The sequence below is a fragment of the Streptopelia decaocto genome (genome assembly GCF_964273445.1).
Source record: "Streptopelia decaocto genome assembly, chromosome: 1".
NCBI classification, from domain to species: domain Eukaryota; kingdom Metazoa; phylum Chordata; class Aves; order Columbiformes; family Columbidae; genus Streptopelia; species Streptopelia decaocto.
Window position 1 is genome coordinate 128,309,369 of NC_138663.1, and position 15,928 is coordinate 128,325,296.

At 47.0% G+C, this 15,928-nt stretch overlaps 1 protein-coding gene across 3 annotated transcripts in view; it reads left to right on the forward strand.

Annotated features, from left to right (window-relative positions):
- Window positions 1-350: 350 nt before the first annotated feature.
- The window catches only part of LOC309439653 (T-lymphocyte activation antigen CD80-like), a 41,482-nt gene continuing 25,904 nt past the window's right edge, over window positions 351-15,928 (forward strand). The window contains exons 1-2 of one of the 3 annotated variants that reach the window (XM_082052491.1): window positions 351-393; window positions 13,033-13,132. In XM_082052491.1, coding sequence (XP_081908617.1) covers window positions 388-393; window positions 13,033-13,132 — 106 coding nt within the window. In that variant the 5' untranslated portion in view covers window positions 351-387. Of the gene's footprint in view, window positions 394-12,776; window positions 12,894-13,032; window positions 13,133-15,928 lie in introns of those variants that run through there. The other 2 variants (XM_082052492.1, XM_082052493.1) reach the window with 2 other exon arrangements.

A 15,928-nucleotide genomic window follows, 5' to 3' on the forward strand; every position in this document is an offset into this window, starting at 1 on the left:
TGATCTGGGGAATATTATTGCAGGCCGTGCTGTAGAAAAGATGTGTCAGGTTCAAGGAATATGAAGAACAGCCACAGGAGAGGGAGTTCAGCCTTCTGGGACACAGAGCACAGTGCATCTCGTAGTCCTGACAGTAGCTGTGCTGAGGCTTCTGGTTTTGCAACAGCAGCAGATGTGACCAAGCACTTGTGGTTCTCACAAGCGAGGTGTGCTTCCATGCTACAGCAGATGCAAATTCACTACTGGGCCTCTGCAAAAACTACTGCTCCTCCTCTTTCCTTCCAGCTTTCCATCCTCCCTACTGCATGCATCCTCCTCCTACTATGAGGGTCATCCTCCTGCAGCCTTAAGCCTGTTTGGCCCTCCATCCTGCCAAAGTAGAGCTACATGAAGGTGAGAGTATAAAAATGAGGGTGGGAAAGGAACAACACTGGGGAGTAGGGTCTCCTTTTTCTTTTGCCGGCAAGTTGCAAGTGTGTTCAAGCTGTCTAAGGAAATCGCAGGTTGTGTACAGGCATGAGAGCTCAATGTGAGTGAGGAAGAGGTGGAGGCACTAGCTGAGGTCTGGGGAAGCAGGTGGATGGGAACGGTGCTCAGAAATTCTTATTAGCATATTGGGGAGCGCTAATAGCACCAGGAACCTGCCATGCTGAAGGGTGACTTTCCTTAGCTTGAATGACTTAAACTGAGACTAGGCAAAATGGTGGGTTAGGAAAAGCCCTGTGGTGGCTTTGAGTTAGTTGGTTGGGTGGTTATTTTCCACCACAGGGATTTCTCTGTTGCTGGATTGTGACCTGAGCCTTCTTTCCTGCTGTTCTCTTCTGGCTGTTTCTTCACCAGCTCCCTCTAAAACACCGCTGTTCCTGAGCATGACTCCTATTTTTGGCCATTTACCCAAAGAACCAAGTGGTATAAGAATTAGTGTGAGAGGGCTCAGGGACAGCAAAACACGACATTTGAAAGGTTACTTCTGCATTTGATTTTTCATGAATTAAATTTCAGAGAATTGGGAAGTGCTAGTGTGTCATGGAAGAGGAACATGTGAACAAGACCACTAAATGCTCTGTTTTCTCCATTGCTCTCACAAGGCTTAAAAATATTTGCCTTCTTCCTTTCTGTACTTGCGTATTTTGCATGATGCAATTCAATGGTGACATTGTCTTGATGCATGGAGAAGTCCTGGCAGGAGGAGCAGGGAGGTGTTGCAAGAGGTCTCCCCTCTTCCAGCTTCACCCTCACCCCATGCCTGTACCCAGACTCATAGGGGAATGAAGGCTTTGGAGGAGTCCACCAAAGACACCTCTGTGTTTAGCCCTCTGGTGTGTTCACACCAGCCTTGGTCTGACAGAAAGGATGGGCAAGCTCTTGGCAGCAATCACTAGGAAAAGGAAGCTGCTAATTTTGAAATCTCTTGCTCTTAAAACTGAGATAGCATTTGAGTTATGGGGGGAGATGGTTTGTCACTGGTCTGCCAGATATGTGGCTGCACAAAGCTGCAAGACAGTGTAAGGGGATATGGTTTGGGAAAAGAAAAGAAAACAAAACAAAAACCAGACATATTTGATTGGTGATACATGTCAAACCTCAGGTTGTGAAAAGTCAGCTGAAAGTTAAGAAAATCCCAGCTTCAGGAGACAGAGGGAGTTGTGGGAATAAGGATGCTGAGTCTCTTGTAGGTCCAATATTGCTGTGGTCTGTAACGCCCCAACAACTGTGGCTCTGCACTGCCTCGGAGCAGTCACTTCTGCTTGGAGCGGAGGAGAAAACAACACTTGCACCTTTGTTCTGTATCAAAGACCCCTCTGCTGTGTTTTATCCCAAACCCTCAGCAGCGGGAGCACAGGACCGCTTCTTGTTTGACACGGATATGACAAGAACATGAACTCAGGAGTCAGGCTTTGTGTCAGAGCAGCCATTTGCTGGGTATGGGAAATGTGTTGGTCTCCAATCTGTCAAAGTAGCCATCGTTCTGGAGTAGCTGGGGGGCTGTAAGAGGCAGAGGAGTGTGAGGTCTCTTCGCATGCTGTTCAGTCATCTGCTTGCACTGGGACTTGTGCTTGGGAAGTGAAATGTTGCATATCCCATCCTCAGTCTCGAGAGCCTTCTCATTTTTGCCACTGAATATCCCTGACATGCCAGCCGCTTTGATGTAACCTAGCCATGCGTGGCTTAAGTTGTCTTGGCTGTGATAGTGAAACCTGTGAGGCCACGCTTGGACTGACACAAATGTGTCCAGCCATAAAAGAGGCTGGTATGAGGAACCCGTAGGTGCCCTGTGCCATGGCCAGGAGGAGGCAAACTAGAAGAGCTGATTGCGCTCTTTGCTGAAAAGGGGGTGGTTGTATGTGTGGTTAGGGGGAAACAAGGGGCAATATAAACCCCAGGTTCAGGAGTTGGTATGTGAAAGCACAGTCCATAATTTCTACCAGCAGAAAGGAGCATAGCAAAGGTCATTGTTATAATTAAGAAACCCAGGCTGGAGAAGTATGTGAGCTGGGATCTCCAAGCAGCCAGCTAGCCTGACCTCGGTAAATGGGAAATGAGATAAAGTGCAAAATGAGTTTACCAAGGCTTTCTCATTCCAGGCAATCGAAGTAGGTTTATTTTGATAAGATAATTGACTATGTAGACAGAGGACTTCAGAAAGGCAGTCCTTACAGTGCTACAGGCAAAGCCATTAAGCTGGAGAAACGGGATTAACGTGAGCGTTGTAAGGATTTACCAAAAGAAAGGGTGTCATGAAGTTGTGCCTCAAGGGAAGCAAGCAGGGTGGAAAGGGGTTATTAATAATGCTCCTCAACAGGGTGATCTTGTTTACCCAGCAGGAAAACAAGCTCTAATAAGATTCACTCAGATTTGAATGGCAGTCACTGCAGAGATTGCTCAGGCCACAGCACAAGAAGAGCTGATGGCACCAAGGACTGAAATTAGGGAAACAAGATGAAAGTCAGCAGCACAAAGCACAAGATTGCATGTACAGAGAGAAGCTGTAAGATGTTTTGCTCCCAGCTTGTCCCCGTCTTTCAGAAATTAGAGAGAAAGCTGAGTTTTGATTGATTGATGATGAGTCCTCACCATAGTGTAACCGAGAAAAAGAAGGTGGTGACCACAGATGAGATCTTCCCAGCTGGTTGAAAGACACCTTTGGGTGGGCATGCAGCAAGCATAAGGGGTGGCTCTGGGCAGCCCTGCCAAGCTGACAGAGGACAGGGCAGAGAGGGCCAGGCTCAGAGGGAGAGCCCACTGTGTGGGGAGAGACCGAAACAGCATGGCCAGCACCCAGAGGTGTGCAGGGGCATGGATGCTGAGCGGGAGAAGCTCCTTGTCAGTGACAGCAGGGTGCTGATGCGGGAAGATGGACAGTGCCAGTGCCTCATCAGGGCAAGGGGGAAGCAAGTCTGAGAATGCTTCTCCTGGTGAGCCCACTGCAAAGCCATGCTCGCCCAACAGGGCTGGTGATGCTGAGTGTCCACTGCTCGCTGTGCCACCTTGCCCTGGGATATATCATTCCCACAGTAGGAGAGACAAGCCTGGGTGCTTGGGAAAGCTCTTCCAGACCCATCTGCTTCAGGCTTATTTCCAAAGGCGATCTTAGAGTTGCTGGTGGTGCTTGCAACCTTCTTCTGAAGGTCCTCACCATGGTGCAGCCTTCTTCAGGAGGCTGAAAACTTGTGAAAACCAGAGCTTGGCTGTGGGGTGCTGGAGAGGGAACCTGCATGTATACGGGCATGGGCAGCACATCTGCCAAACAGGCCAAACACAGCACCTCTGCCACAGGATCACTTTGTCTCCTCTCTTAGCTTCTCATGAGCACATTTAGGTCTTGAGCCCTCCCTCAGTCTTTGCCTCTCCCAGCGCCCTAAATGGAACTTGAGATATATTGGCAGAGCAGCTGAATTTAAGAGACAGGCTTAACCTGAGCCTCACAGCGATGGATGGTGCCTCTGAAGAAAGGCACAACAAATGAAAAGGTACCCGTGCCCCAGCGGTCCGAGGTTTTCCATCAAAAAAGTGTGATACCCATGTAAACGGGGAAGTCCCACGGCTCGCACTTACAGAAAATCACTCTTTTTTAGGTTCAAAGGGAAAAGAAACAAACCAAAGCTGGACAACACATTTAGGTTTGAGGTTTAAGTGTTTTCAGGTTTGGTTCTTGTTTTAGGCTTTGGGGGCTTTTGCTTTTGTTTGTTTTCTCCTGAACTCCCCCTCCCACCTACAAATGTCAACCTGGCAGGTTTCTGGAATTGAGTCCTGTTGAGCTTTGCTTCCTGAAAGCCCTGAATTTGTACTTCCCATGTTGCCATCCGATTTGTGTGTACACCAGAGCGAGCTATGTCTGCGGATGCATCAGCAAGGACAGATACATAGCTGTCTCTAAATAAGCAGATCTGCCAAAAAATGTTGTGTTTGGCAAGAAAACTACTCCAACATGAGGAGTGGCTAGTCCGCAGGTTGCCAGCACAACCTTGCTGCAGATGGAGGTTTTGGAGGCTTTTGGTACAGATCCCTCTACTTGAGCACATGTAAACTGAAACCACCTAATGCTTTTTAACATACACATGGGCATATTTTTTCACAGGGTCAGAAAAAGCAGGATCCCTGACAGTGTTTTTTTGACCATTGGATTTGTTGTTCCAACACAGAAACAAGCCAGAGCCCAATAATGATATATAAGCACAACCTCAGCACAAGGAGAAAAAGCTTCTTATTTTCTTACTGTTAGTCTTAGAAATAGAAGTTCCTTTTCTCTTTTTTTTTTTTTTTTTTTTTCTGGATTTTTTAATAGATCAGTCTAAACCATATCTGGTGTATAAAATTTCATCCCAGCAGAGCTAATGCCTTTACAATGAAGCCTAACCACAACCAAAGCAGAGGATAACAATGCCTAGCAGCACTGATTACAGGTAGTGCTTTCAGCTCTGCTTTTAACAGAGGGTATAATTCTGCTCTTCAGGCATGACTCTTGTTGAAATCAGTGTTGCTTTGTATATACAAAGCTGTGTCAAAATGGTATTCACACTTGTAAACACTGTGCTTGACCATATGGGGAAATCGCAGGTAGGAAGCTTGGCTGCAAGGTAGCGGCATGCTCATCGATTCTCGTTAACTCCTCATTTACATGCTTAGTGGGCATGAGGTGTGATTTGCCTTACTCTGTTCTCAAAGACAGGAGAGGTCCAAACACAATGGTTTGAGTGAAATGAAATACAACAGTCAGAGCTGATTTAATGCCCAGTTTTTGCCAACAGGGACCTATCCCTTCTCTCTGCCTTCAGCCCACCAGATCCTGTTACTGACACTGGTTCCTGGACTCCAATAAATTGCTGAAACTCACAAAGATGGCTAAGAAAAGCTATTTGATTTGATTTGTATTCTTTGCAGGGTTAGCATGTTGAAACAGATTCCAAGGGGGCACTGACGGATGAATGTTTCAGGGTGAGATTTGTCCCTCTCTCTGATCGACCGTATGGAAGTAATTCTTGGGATTTTTTGCAAGCCTACTTCTTAGAAACCAAGCGCCATGTGAATCAGCTGTGGATTACTAAAATCAAAACAATATTCTGAAGAGAAAACCTACTTACAGGTTGTCAGCCCTTAGTCAAATTGACAAATTCCTCAAGTTGGCAGGACAAATGTACAGCAGACCTCATGTAGAAGGCATATGTAAGGAGCTAATTCTCAAACATACTACTTCATAACTTGATTCATTCATTTTACACGTGCATTTTCTTATCCGCATGTCATCATATTGGCACATTTGTTTAAACATTTGCTTGCTTACATTTGCACTGTGCCAGTTTCTCACTGTCACTGTGGTTTTATGATTAGGACATCTTGAACTTCCGTGGACCTTTGCGAAACCTCTAGGACCGAATCCCTCAGACCTCACCTCCATGCGATCCACCCTGAAGCCGACTAAGAGCCTTATGCTATTTTCCCTGGTGCACGCAAGGGCAGGCTCTGTTCCCCAGGTAACACAGAGCAATACTGTCCTGTCTGGATCAGAACCAGATTGAAAATCATCTTCCCCATGATGCAGTCACTGGTGCCAAATAGCAAAATGCCTGATTAGGCAGGCTTTCCAGGGACCTGCCTGTCCTCAGCTGCACCCGGCACTGTTAAAACCAGGAGCAGGGAGCACAGGTGCCCTGCCTGCCTGGAGGGAGAAGGCTCCAGCAGCCCTCTCAGGCAGGAGAACAGGGCAGGGAGTGTTCTGTAAATGTGCATAACACACAGCAGCAGCCCTCTGAGGTCAGGCAGGTCCCTTTCCAATGCTTGCTCATCACTGCATTTAAGTTTCTTACATGTAACGGAATCATAGAATAGTTTAGGTTAGAAGGGATTTTCAAAGGTCATCTAGTCCAACCCCCTGCCATGAGCAGGGACATCTTCAACTAGATCAGGTTGGTCAGAGCCCCGTCCAGCCTGGCCTTGAATGTCTCCAGGGATGGGGCATCTACCACCTCTCTGGGCAACCGGTGCCAGTGTTTCATCACCCTCATTGTGAAAAATTTCTTCCTCCTGTCTAGCCTGAATCTTCCCTCCTTTAGTTAAAAACCACTTCCCCTTGTCCTGTCATAGCAAACCTTTCTAAAAAGTCTGCCCCCATCCTTTTTATAGGCCCCTTTTAAGCACTGAAAGGCCGCAACAAGGTGACCCGGAGCCTTCTCCAGGCTGAACAATCCCAACTCTCACAGCTTGTCCTCACAGGAGAGGTGTTCCAGCCCTCTGATCATTTTGGTGGCCTCCTCTGGCCTCTCTCCAACATGTCCCTGTCTTTCCTGTACCGAAGTCTCCAGAGTATTAGCACAAAAAACAGAAAATACAGCCCAGCATGTACTACCAGGTGCTGCATTTCAGTGGTGTTTACCTGATCACTCACCCGGTGCAGCAGCCAGTAATGCTGCACATGGTGCTGTGTTGTCCCTCCTGCTCTCTGTCCCTGAGCCACAGTGAGGGCAGTCAGGACCAGGCCATCTCAGGCACAGTTGTGGTCCCCCCACCAAGCTGCCATGGCCTGACAGCCAAAGCTGCTTGTGACAACAGGACCAAGGCTCTCAGCCCCTTGTGAGCCAGCAGACGCCTACAAAGCAACTTAAAGCACAGAACAGCCAACAACAGAGTTTGAGCCACCCATGTCCTGAAATAGTTAGTGCAAATGTTAAAAAAAAATCAGACCAGTTCTTCCTTACAACCTGCTTCTGCCAAGGGCTGTGACTCTCTGGCAGGGAAGGCTGGCACAGCCATTGCAGGCAGCGCAGCCTGCTTTGTTGAGGAGAACCAGTGTATCTGCTGCTCTGTCTTCACACGCTGGGGTGGAAAGCAGGGAAGATCAGATTCCCCTTTATGAGCAGGTGAACCACTTCTGCTGCAAGAGGAGATCTTGCGGGAACTAGCCTGGGGGGAGGTGGTGGATGAGGACAACTGTGAGCATCAGTTTGCATACTGTGGGGCAGCAACCCACTCACTCTTTCCTGCGTGGACCATGTGGGCATGTTCATCTTCTGTGTGGTGGGTACACAGTGATGCCTCATAACAACAGCATGCAGCGACCAAGTGGATCCCATACATCAGTTTGCTGCAAGGGTAACTGAAGAAGGCAATGCCAGATTATTAAGGCAACTTTGCTTTTGGCAGGAAGCCCTGGTGCTCTGAGCAGTAAAAATCAAATATTCACACAGTAACAGGGATGAAGTTACGCTTGCCAAACAGTGTGGGTACATTTTGCATTTACCTCACTTAAATTAATTTCCCACATTTCCTCCTCTCTCTTTCTGAGTCCAGAAGATTTTTTTGAACTTTATTTGTCACTCCTGACTTACGATGGCACAGCAGACATACATCACATCAGCAAAGCATGTTATCTGCCTGTGCATGGCTAGTCCAGCACCAAGCAGTGCTGCCTGCCCTAGGCATCGCTGGACCCTGGTCCCAGTTGGGCACTGTACTTGTGATACTTGTCCCCAGCACACCTGACAGCAGTGACTCTGTGCCTTGATTTTATGAGGGCAGAGTTGCGCCCTTCAGATTACTAAACTAAGGAATCTGTGGATTTGACTAGCTGAGTGATGACAGGAAACAGACTCTCTCTGCTAGGTTGGATGTTGTCTGATTGCAAAGCCCTTAGCCCTCAGAAAGGCTTGCCACAGCATACAAACCTCTCCTGAAGGCCGGAGCACCACTGATCTCTGGAGCGTGCATCACTACTGGATGGGCTGCAGAACAACGGTGCACCAAGCCCAGAACACTGTGCAGGGGAAGGGCACAAACACTGGCTCCAAGCCCACCTCCCAGGTTTAAAATGGCTCTTACAGGTCCAGTGACAACTTCCTTGGGCGCAGGGAGGTGGGGAAGCACAGTACCAAGGGCATGATACGAGGGGTGGATCCCAGCAAGCACGTGTGACCTTTGCTGAACACAGGGAGAGAACTGAGCCCCGCACAGGGACACTGCCCCAGGTTTCTTCCTTCAGTTCGCCTGAACACCAGTGCACATTGAATGCCAAACCCCTTGAAGTGGGCCATCACCCAGTGGCATCTTTGGATTAAAGTAGTTTTGAGACCTCTCAGAGGAGCGTCTAGGGCACAAGATGGGCAGGCTCCCTCCCATGCTCTGAGGGGCTGGAGATGTCTGTCGTGCTCTGCTGCAAGTATATTACAGATGTGAAACATGTCTTTGTTTCCTGGAAGTCTTTTTTTTTTTTCTTTTATTTTTTTTCCTTTTTTTTTTTTTCCTTTTTTCCTGTAAACAAGACCATACTTGAGCTCTAATCTGTGCTGAGATGAAGGATTTAACTTCTTCAAATCTTGCCCGCTTTACAGTCTGAAGGTTGGGGATGGCTAGGGGGAAAAACAAGAACAAGACATTTCTTAAGCTGTGGGGTTTTTGTTATTGTTATTTTCCTTTGTAAAATGAAAGTGTTTTTCTGTAGCTCAAAACTATTGGATTTTCCTCTTTTCCCCCAACATTTTTTGTTTTGTTATTGACATTGCGTAGGAGACAGTCTGTCTTCGTATGAACGACTTAACTTCTCAGGATGCTGGGACTTGTTTGGTAGGGCTGCCTTCTTCCCTTCTCTTACAGGAAAAAAAGAAAAAAAAAAGATGTCATTTACTTCCACTGGTGAACCGATGAATGTTATCAGCTCAATTCAGTTCATTACTCCATATACTTATATTCCACATGCTGGTATTGGAGCCATCCAATGCTGACAGGATGAGAGGAAACGGCCTCAAGGGAGATTCAGATTGCATATCAGGGAAAATTCTTCACTGAAAAGGTTGTCAAGCACTGGAACAGGCTGCCCAGGGAAGTGGTTGAGTTGCCATCACTGGAGGGATTCAAAAGATGTGTAGACATGGTGCTTAAGGATACGGTTTAGTGGTTGACTTGGCAGTGTTGGGTTAACTGTTGGATTCAATGATCTTAAAGTTCTTTTCCAACCTAAATGGTTCTATGATTCTATGAAAAAACTTCCTAAAAAAGTTACTTTGCTTTGCAATGGGATCATTTCACTGACAAAGATGTTTTTGGACCACCTGCAAAACCATTTTTTGGTGATGTACATCTCTGGAAACACATCTTGGATACTTCTCATTCAACCTAGACATTATTGTATTAAAAGTATGCAGATGTGCTTTTAGTTCAGATTAATGCAGATGGGAATATCCATTTACCTTAAAACCAATAAAAGGGATCCCAGTTCTGTAGGAGGGAATGTGGTTATGAATCCTCACCAGAGAGTAGGTGCAGTGGTTTTGTTTTCAGTATTTACACAGTTCTGCCCTTTATGATATTTCTCTGAGATTTCTGATATGTCAACTGAGAAATAAGGAGGGGCTGTGTTTTGTTTTGTTTGTTTTGTTTTGTTTTTACCAGTCACTAAATGTTCAAAATAACAATGTTTGACTGCACCAGAATTATGTTTCTGCAGTGGTGGCTCTGCCATTCAGAAAATGTTGGTATATCAGATGGTTAAACGTCAGGGGATCTACGGGAGGAATCTAGCAGCAATATATTTAAACAGCCTTCCCTTTGAGTGCAAAGGATTTCTACCACAAGTGCTGATTAGTGAAATTAATTTCCTGTACACAGCACATACGCTGCAGAATTTCACTTGTCTTTTCTGCTTTTTTCCTAACGGTTTTGTGTGAAAGCAAAGGAAAAATGTGGTGTGTGTGACGCTTTCGCATCTTCCTTTTTTTCCACAGTAATTGTTTTTAGCAGAATTTAAAGGAACACTTTTATTAAATTCAAGTCTCTGTTTTCATTCTGCAATGCTTCTTCTACCTGTTTAAACCTTTTTCTGGAGCACATACAGGTGAAATGCTGAAAGCCTATTGAAGTGTGCGAGAAAGCTTATTCCTATGGGGATTTCTCTGTGAATTAGTGTTCTTACAGAACCCACTACAGTGCTTGTATAAAGAAGTCTCTTCTGAATTGTGACTTCAATATATATGAAATTAGCATCCTAAGTGTTAGGGAAAGATGCATAATACCTCTTCCCTTGAAGAGGTGGCTTCCAAGAATCAAGGATATGTGCTTAGGGAAGCTTTAATTGATGGAAAAAGTGTGACTTCTGCCCCTGATCAAAGCAGAACAACGCACTTGGCTGCTATGCCCTCTCTGTTCTTGCAGTCTCCTGGAAATCAGGGAGCTCTCTGAAGAAGATACCAAGAGCCATGATACCTAGAAAAAGGGAAGGAGCTTTAACCGATAATACACTCCTTGAGATCAGCTATCTATCAAAAATTTAGGCAGTCTTAATGAAGTGATTAGCTGCCCTGGGTTTCTCTGTGGCTAAAAAGCGGGGGTATGATGCCTTCTTGCTAGAGACTGACAGCTGAGGAGCTCAATCACTTTCCCTGGGACTGCTTGTCTAAGAGTAGCATTAAACCCCAAGCAAGAAATGCAGATGTGGATGTAACAGACTGGAGTTTTCTTTCTAGTTGTAATACACTAATGGCAGAAATATTAAAAAAAAAAAAAAAGGCAAAAAAAAAGCACTTGAATTTAAAACGAAAGTGACATGGTAAACTGTAGAGCTATAACTGAGTTGTCATAACTCTATAATGATGCAGGACACGTGATTAGGGTAGGAGTAGAAAGTGCATGGACCCATCTGACAGTCCCTGTTTGCCTAAAGTGCTGCACGGCTGTGTGGGACATGCAGTGAGGGGAGGATGGACCAATGGCCAGAGAACTGGGACTGTGACTTAGGGAAACAATGGATGAATTACTATAGTCATGATATCTTTTTCTTCGCTGAGTACTATGAATATACTTGTATATAAACACATGGTCCTAGCATTTGCCAGTTGTGCTGGTCTTCCTGTTGGAAAGTGCATGGGTAGAGTACAAATGTACAGGATTTAAATCAGAGCCTGAATCTCCAAACATGTGTGCTAGAAACCCCACAATGGAGAGACACAGTCCCAGTCTGACTCAATGGCAAGCTCCTTTCTGCCCTTTCATATGGAATCATTTTTTTCTCTATGGAAAGCTGTAAGCTGTTCTTGTTCTGCCATTTGATTTCTCTGTAGAATACCACCTAGTTAGTTATGCCAAAATAAAATTCTGATTTGTATTATGATCCAATAAGCCCAATTCACTACTACATTAGTACATCTACTTCATCTAATCCAAGGCATCTATACTGAAGAAAAACTGGAGCAACGTTGTGGCAAATCATTTCTGATAAAAAGGATGCATTTGCTTTAAATCGAAGTAATTTAAATCAGCAAGACAGAAATCTGCATTTAAATAAATTATTTTCATCTTGGTTTGCATTTGCACTTTATTTTTTTTCCTTTGAGACAATCAGGTTTTCATTGCTGTGTATCCTTCTCACTGTGATTATTAGGGCTAAATATAACCCCTTACACTACGCCGGGGTTTGTTTTATTTTGCAGGAGGATGTGCAATATCTGTACAAATCTACATCACTTAGCACGTTTCCTCCCACGGGCTCTTATTTACTAAGTGTTTTGTTTTTCTGGTTAGGATTTGCTTCAGGCTGGTTTTGTTTGGCCGCTGAGGTTCACGAGGGCTCTACCTTTCCAGCCTTTACAGCACAGACATCCCACATCTCGCCCTTGAGCTCGGGCAAGCTGGGGAGCAGGATGAAGGGGCTGGTGGTGGGTGCCATGGGCACCTTCTGGAGGAGCTGTGGGTGTCATGGGCGCCTTCTGGAGGAAGAGGACCCGACACTGGGGAGGCAAGGTCTTCCTCCATGTCTCTGGGACCGATGGATGCTCTCCAGAGTCCCTTTGGTCCTGGTGACACATCCGGAGGCAGCTCCCTGTCCAGGTGCTCGGCTGTGATGGCCAACATGTGCAGCTTTGGTGGTCTTTCTTAAATCTTCTTTGTGTAACTGAACTTGGTGGATTGCATCCATCTGGACCTGAAATAATGATGTGTGGGGTTTTTAATTTCAAATATAATTTTATAGGATTATTCCCACAGTAGTGTCAGGTGTTTCACTTGGCTGCATTTTAAACTCCGACTTGAGAGGCTCCACCGGTGCTGGCAATGCCCAACACTTACACTCAATGCCCATGGATCACAGGCAGGGCCCTTTTCTGCCCCATCAACCCAAAACTCTCCCTCCCCCGTGCTGGACGTGCATCTGTATCGTCAAGGAGAGGCGAAGGCGGCACCGCGCACGCCGCCGCAGCCTCACACACGCCCTGTGAGGAAGCCGTGGGTGGGCGGGAGGCAATTTATGAGGCCGAGCGCCCGCCTGCTGCCCGGCCTTCCCCCGCGCCTGGCGGGGAGCAAGCGTCTGGGTGGCCCTGCAGCAGAAGCCAGGTGCCTATGGCCAGGCACTGACCCCCTGCCTCCTCCCCATCTCAGGGGGTGACCTTGGGGCTGCTCACCCAGGGAAGCCACAGGTACCCCGTGGCACCACGGCACGCCGGGCTTGTGCTCGTGTTTTTTTGAGGCGGCAGCAGGCAGGAAGGAAGGGGGTGTAGCGGGTGCTGTGGCTCCTCAGGCACCATTCCCCTTAACTGTGTCCTCCTCTCCTCCCAGCGCAGGAGCTACAGGAAGATGGTGTGCCTGCCCGCCGCCCCGCTGGCCCTGAGGAGGCAGCTGGGGCTCTGGCTCTTGGTGGGGCTCTGCCTCAGCGCAGGTAAGCAGGAGCGGCCGGTGTGGGAGCGTGGGATGGGGCATGCTGGATGCCTGCCTTTGGGGGATGGCAACCCCCCAGGGCACTCGTTCTGGTGTCTTTTGCTGGGGCTGAGGCTTGGGGGCAGCTGGCTTGCTAACCATGGTGGCGAGCGCTGGGGACCCATGGCTGCCAGCTCCCGGAGGGGCGAGGTGGTCACCCATCCAGGCTGAGGTGAGAGCAAGGAGGGTGCTTTCAGGGTGGCTGATGTCCACAGTGAACATGTGGCGCAGCCCCTCAGGTTTTGGCTTCGGTGGCGGGGTGGTTTCTGCTTTTTTTTGGATGACTGAAAGTGAGCGCACAGTGGGGACGACCAGGCAAGGGCAGTGGGTCGGAGGGTTTTCTCCTGCAGCACAAGTTCCCATCAGAAGGCTGCAAGGGCTGCCCCCTGTTCTTCTGCGAGGACCTGCCACAAAGCTTACTGAAGTCCACAGGTCCCCCCCAACCTCAATGAGTCTTCTCAGCTGTGTGAAATGTTAACCTTGAAATGACCCAAAACTCACTTCTCAGCTGGGTTTCGTTGTGGATGCAAAATAGGTTGTGCTTATTGGCAATTTTAGTGTCTCATCGCAGCTAATGATACTCTGGAACAAAGCGAGGCTGAACTGAGGCTTTGATTAAAAATCAAGTGATGCAAAATTAGGAGTTTTTCATGCTGATTTTGTGAAACTTGGAGATACTTGATGCTGACTTTCATTTTGAGTTTCAGTCTCAGAATCTTAAAACAAAACTCAGAGAATTTAACAGGGATCGAAGCACAAAGCTCACTTGTGAAGAAAGTAACCACCTCAAACACCACTCATGAGATCTTTGCCCTCCTGTCTTCCCCCGCACTCCTTCCCCTACCTCTGCACTTGTGAAACACGTGTCAAGCGTGGATGTATTTTGCCCGTACTGAAATGGGCAAACAATCCATCATGTGCAGAATGGTTTCCTTCTCCGTACTGTAAGAGCTTGTGATATGTTATTAATGAAATTGTGAGCATGCTGTAATTAGCCAGTCATGTAGTTTCTCTAAAAAGGATGTGGTTTCCAAGGATAAAAATGGGCAATACTTGGATATACAATCTGATGCATGCTAATAGCCAGTACTAGAAATAGGAGTTTGATGGTAGAAAACTAGTTGTTCTTGTAGTTGTACCTTTTTTTTTTGTTAATATGGCTTACTAAGGGAATGACAGTTTTTCCTGCTTTCCACGTCTCCATCTGTTTCTTTAGGCCCCTGCTCACAACTTTCAAATCCCCTGCCCACTTTCAGCCAAATTTGACAGGGAGGCAGAGCTGGCAGAGATGCGGCATCCTCGACCACTGCATGGAAGCCCCTGGCTAGCCACAGGCAGCACCCAAATAGCCAGAGAAAGGGTAGGAGGCAGCTGCAGGGGCTGTGAGAAGTGTGGTGGCACCAAGGGCTTGGTGAGGGACTGGAAGGCAGGTCTAGACATGCCTGGGCTGGGAAACAACTCCATCTGCCTGTAGGGTTTGGTCATCCTGTTGCTGAGACTTTCTTCTCCAAATCTGATCAGTTACAAAATTCTGGGGTTTAATTCCGCAAGAGGCAGAGAGGAAAAAAAGGTTTTTTAAAAGCATTACATCAGCTTTTGAGGCACAATTGTTAGATGTTTCCCACACAATGACTCTGTGGAAGTCCTCGTTCCTCGGCAGCAGGTTGCTTGGCAGGCTGAAAAGGGCAGCACACTCAATATGCTTTCTTTCTCCCTCTGTATGCACATGTACACACCCTGCCACCTTTCTCTCCAAAAAGAGGTATTCCTACGCAGTGACCCCTGAAAATACATGCTACAGTACCCACAAACAATTGGTTTTAAAAGCTTTACTGGGACTTATAGGTGATGCATTCCCTAGGTCACCCACAGGGACCACAAGGACCAACTTCTGACCTTGTCATGGCAAAATGGTGAAGCCCAGAAAGGGAGTTTGCCATGACCCTGCCAGTGACTTCCCACACGTTGTTAAGCGGGTCACCAAGGCCAGGATTTACAGAACTGACCTCGTGTGGGACTGGTCATGACCACATCAAGGCACAGTCAAAGCTGGCACAAAGAGCCTGTGGCTGCTTCTTGCACCCTTGGGTTTATTTAGAGCCCAGGGGTTCTGTTGCTTGCACACCTCCACACCGTAGTGATCTGAAAGGTCAAGTAGGGTGCTAGGATGAGAGCAGATGTGTTTCATATGCCCTACCTGAGTGAAATAGCAACACAGGGAACGCCAGGCTGAATTATTTACATCATAGCAGAAGGCATCTTTAAGAGGTCTTAATTAAAAAGGATTATTTGAAAGTTGTATTTCATAGGAAAACATGTATGCCCAAGCTACATAGATATATTTGTTTCCCCTGTAATTGAATTTTGCTACTCTGGGCTTCACCCGAAGTGACCCACTGAAATGCGGGAGTAATTTAGAGCTGCTTCTGAGATGTCATCTGCTGCTGGAAACACTGATGTGCATGGGCACCCTGCTGCCTCAGCACAGGGGAAAAGTGGCAGAACCAGCCTTGATTACAGCTTGATTACAGCACAAACTTATTTATTTACGGTCTGCATGCATTGCCGATATCCCCATGGGCTTGTTTTTCTCCTGCCATTTCACCTTCACACCTACCTACAAATATCAGGATGTTCTCAGTCCCAGTTTGGTGTATCAGGAAGATGTTGCTAGAAATCACCCCGTACAGCCTTTCCCTATCCTAGCCCTAGGCCGAGAGAGGTTCTCCTCCCCCTCTACTCTGCCCTGGTGAGACCA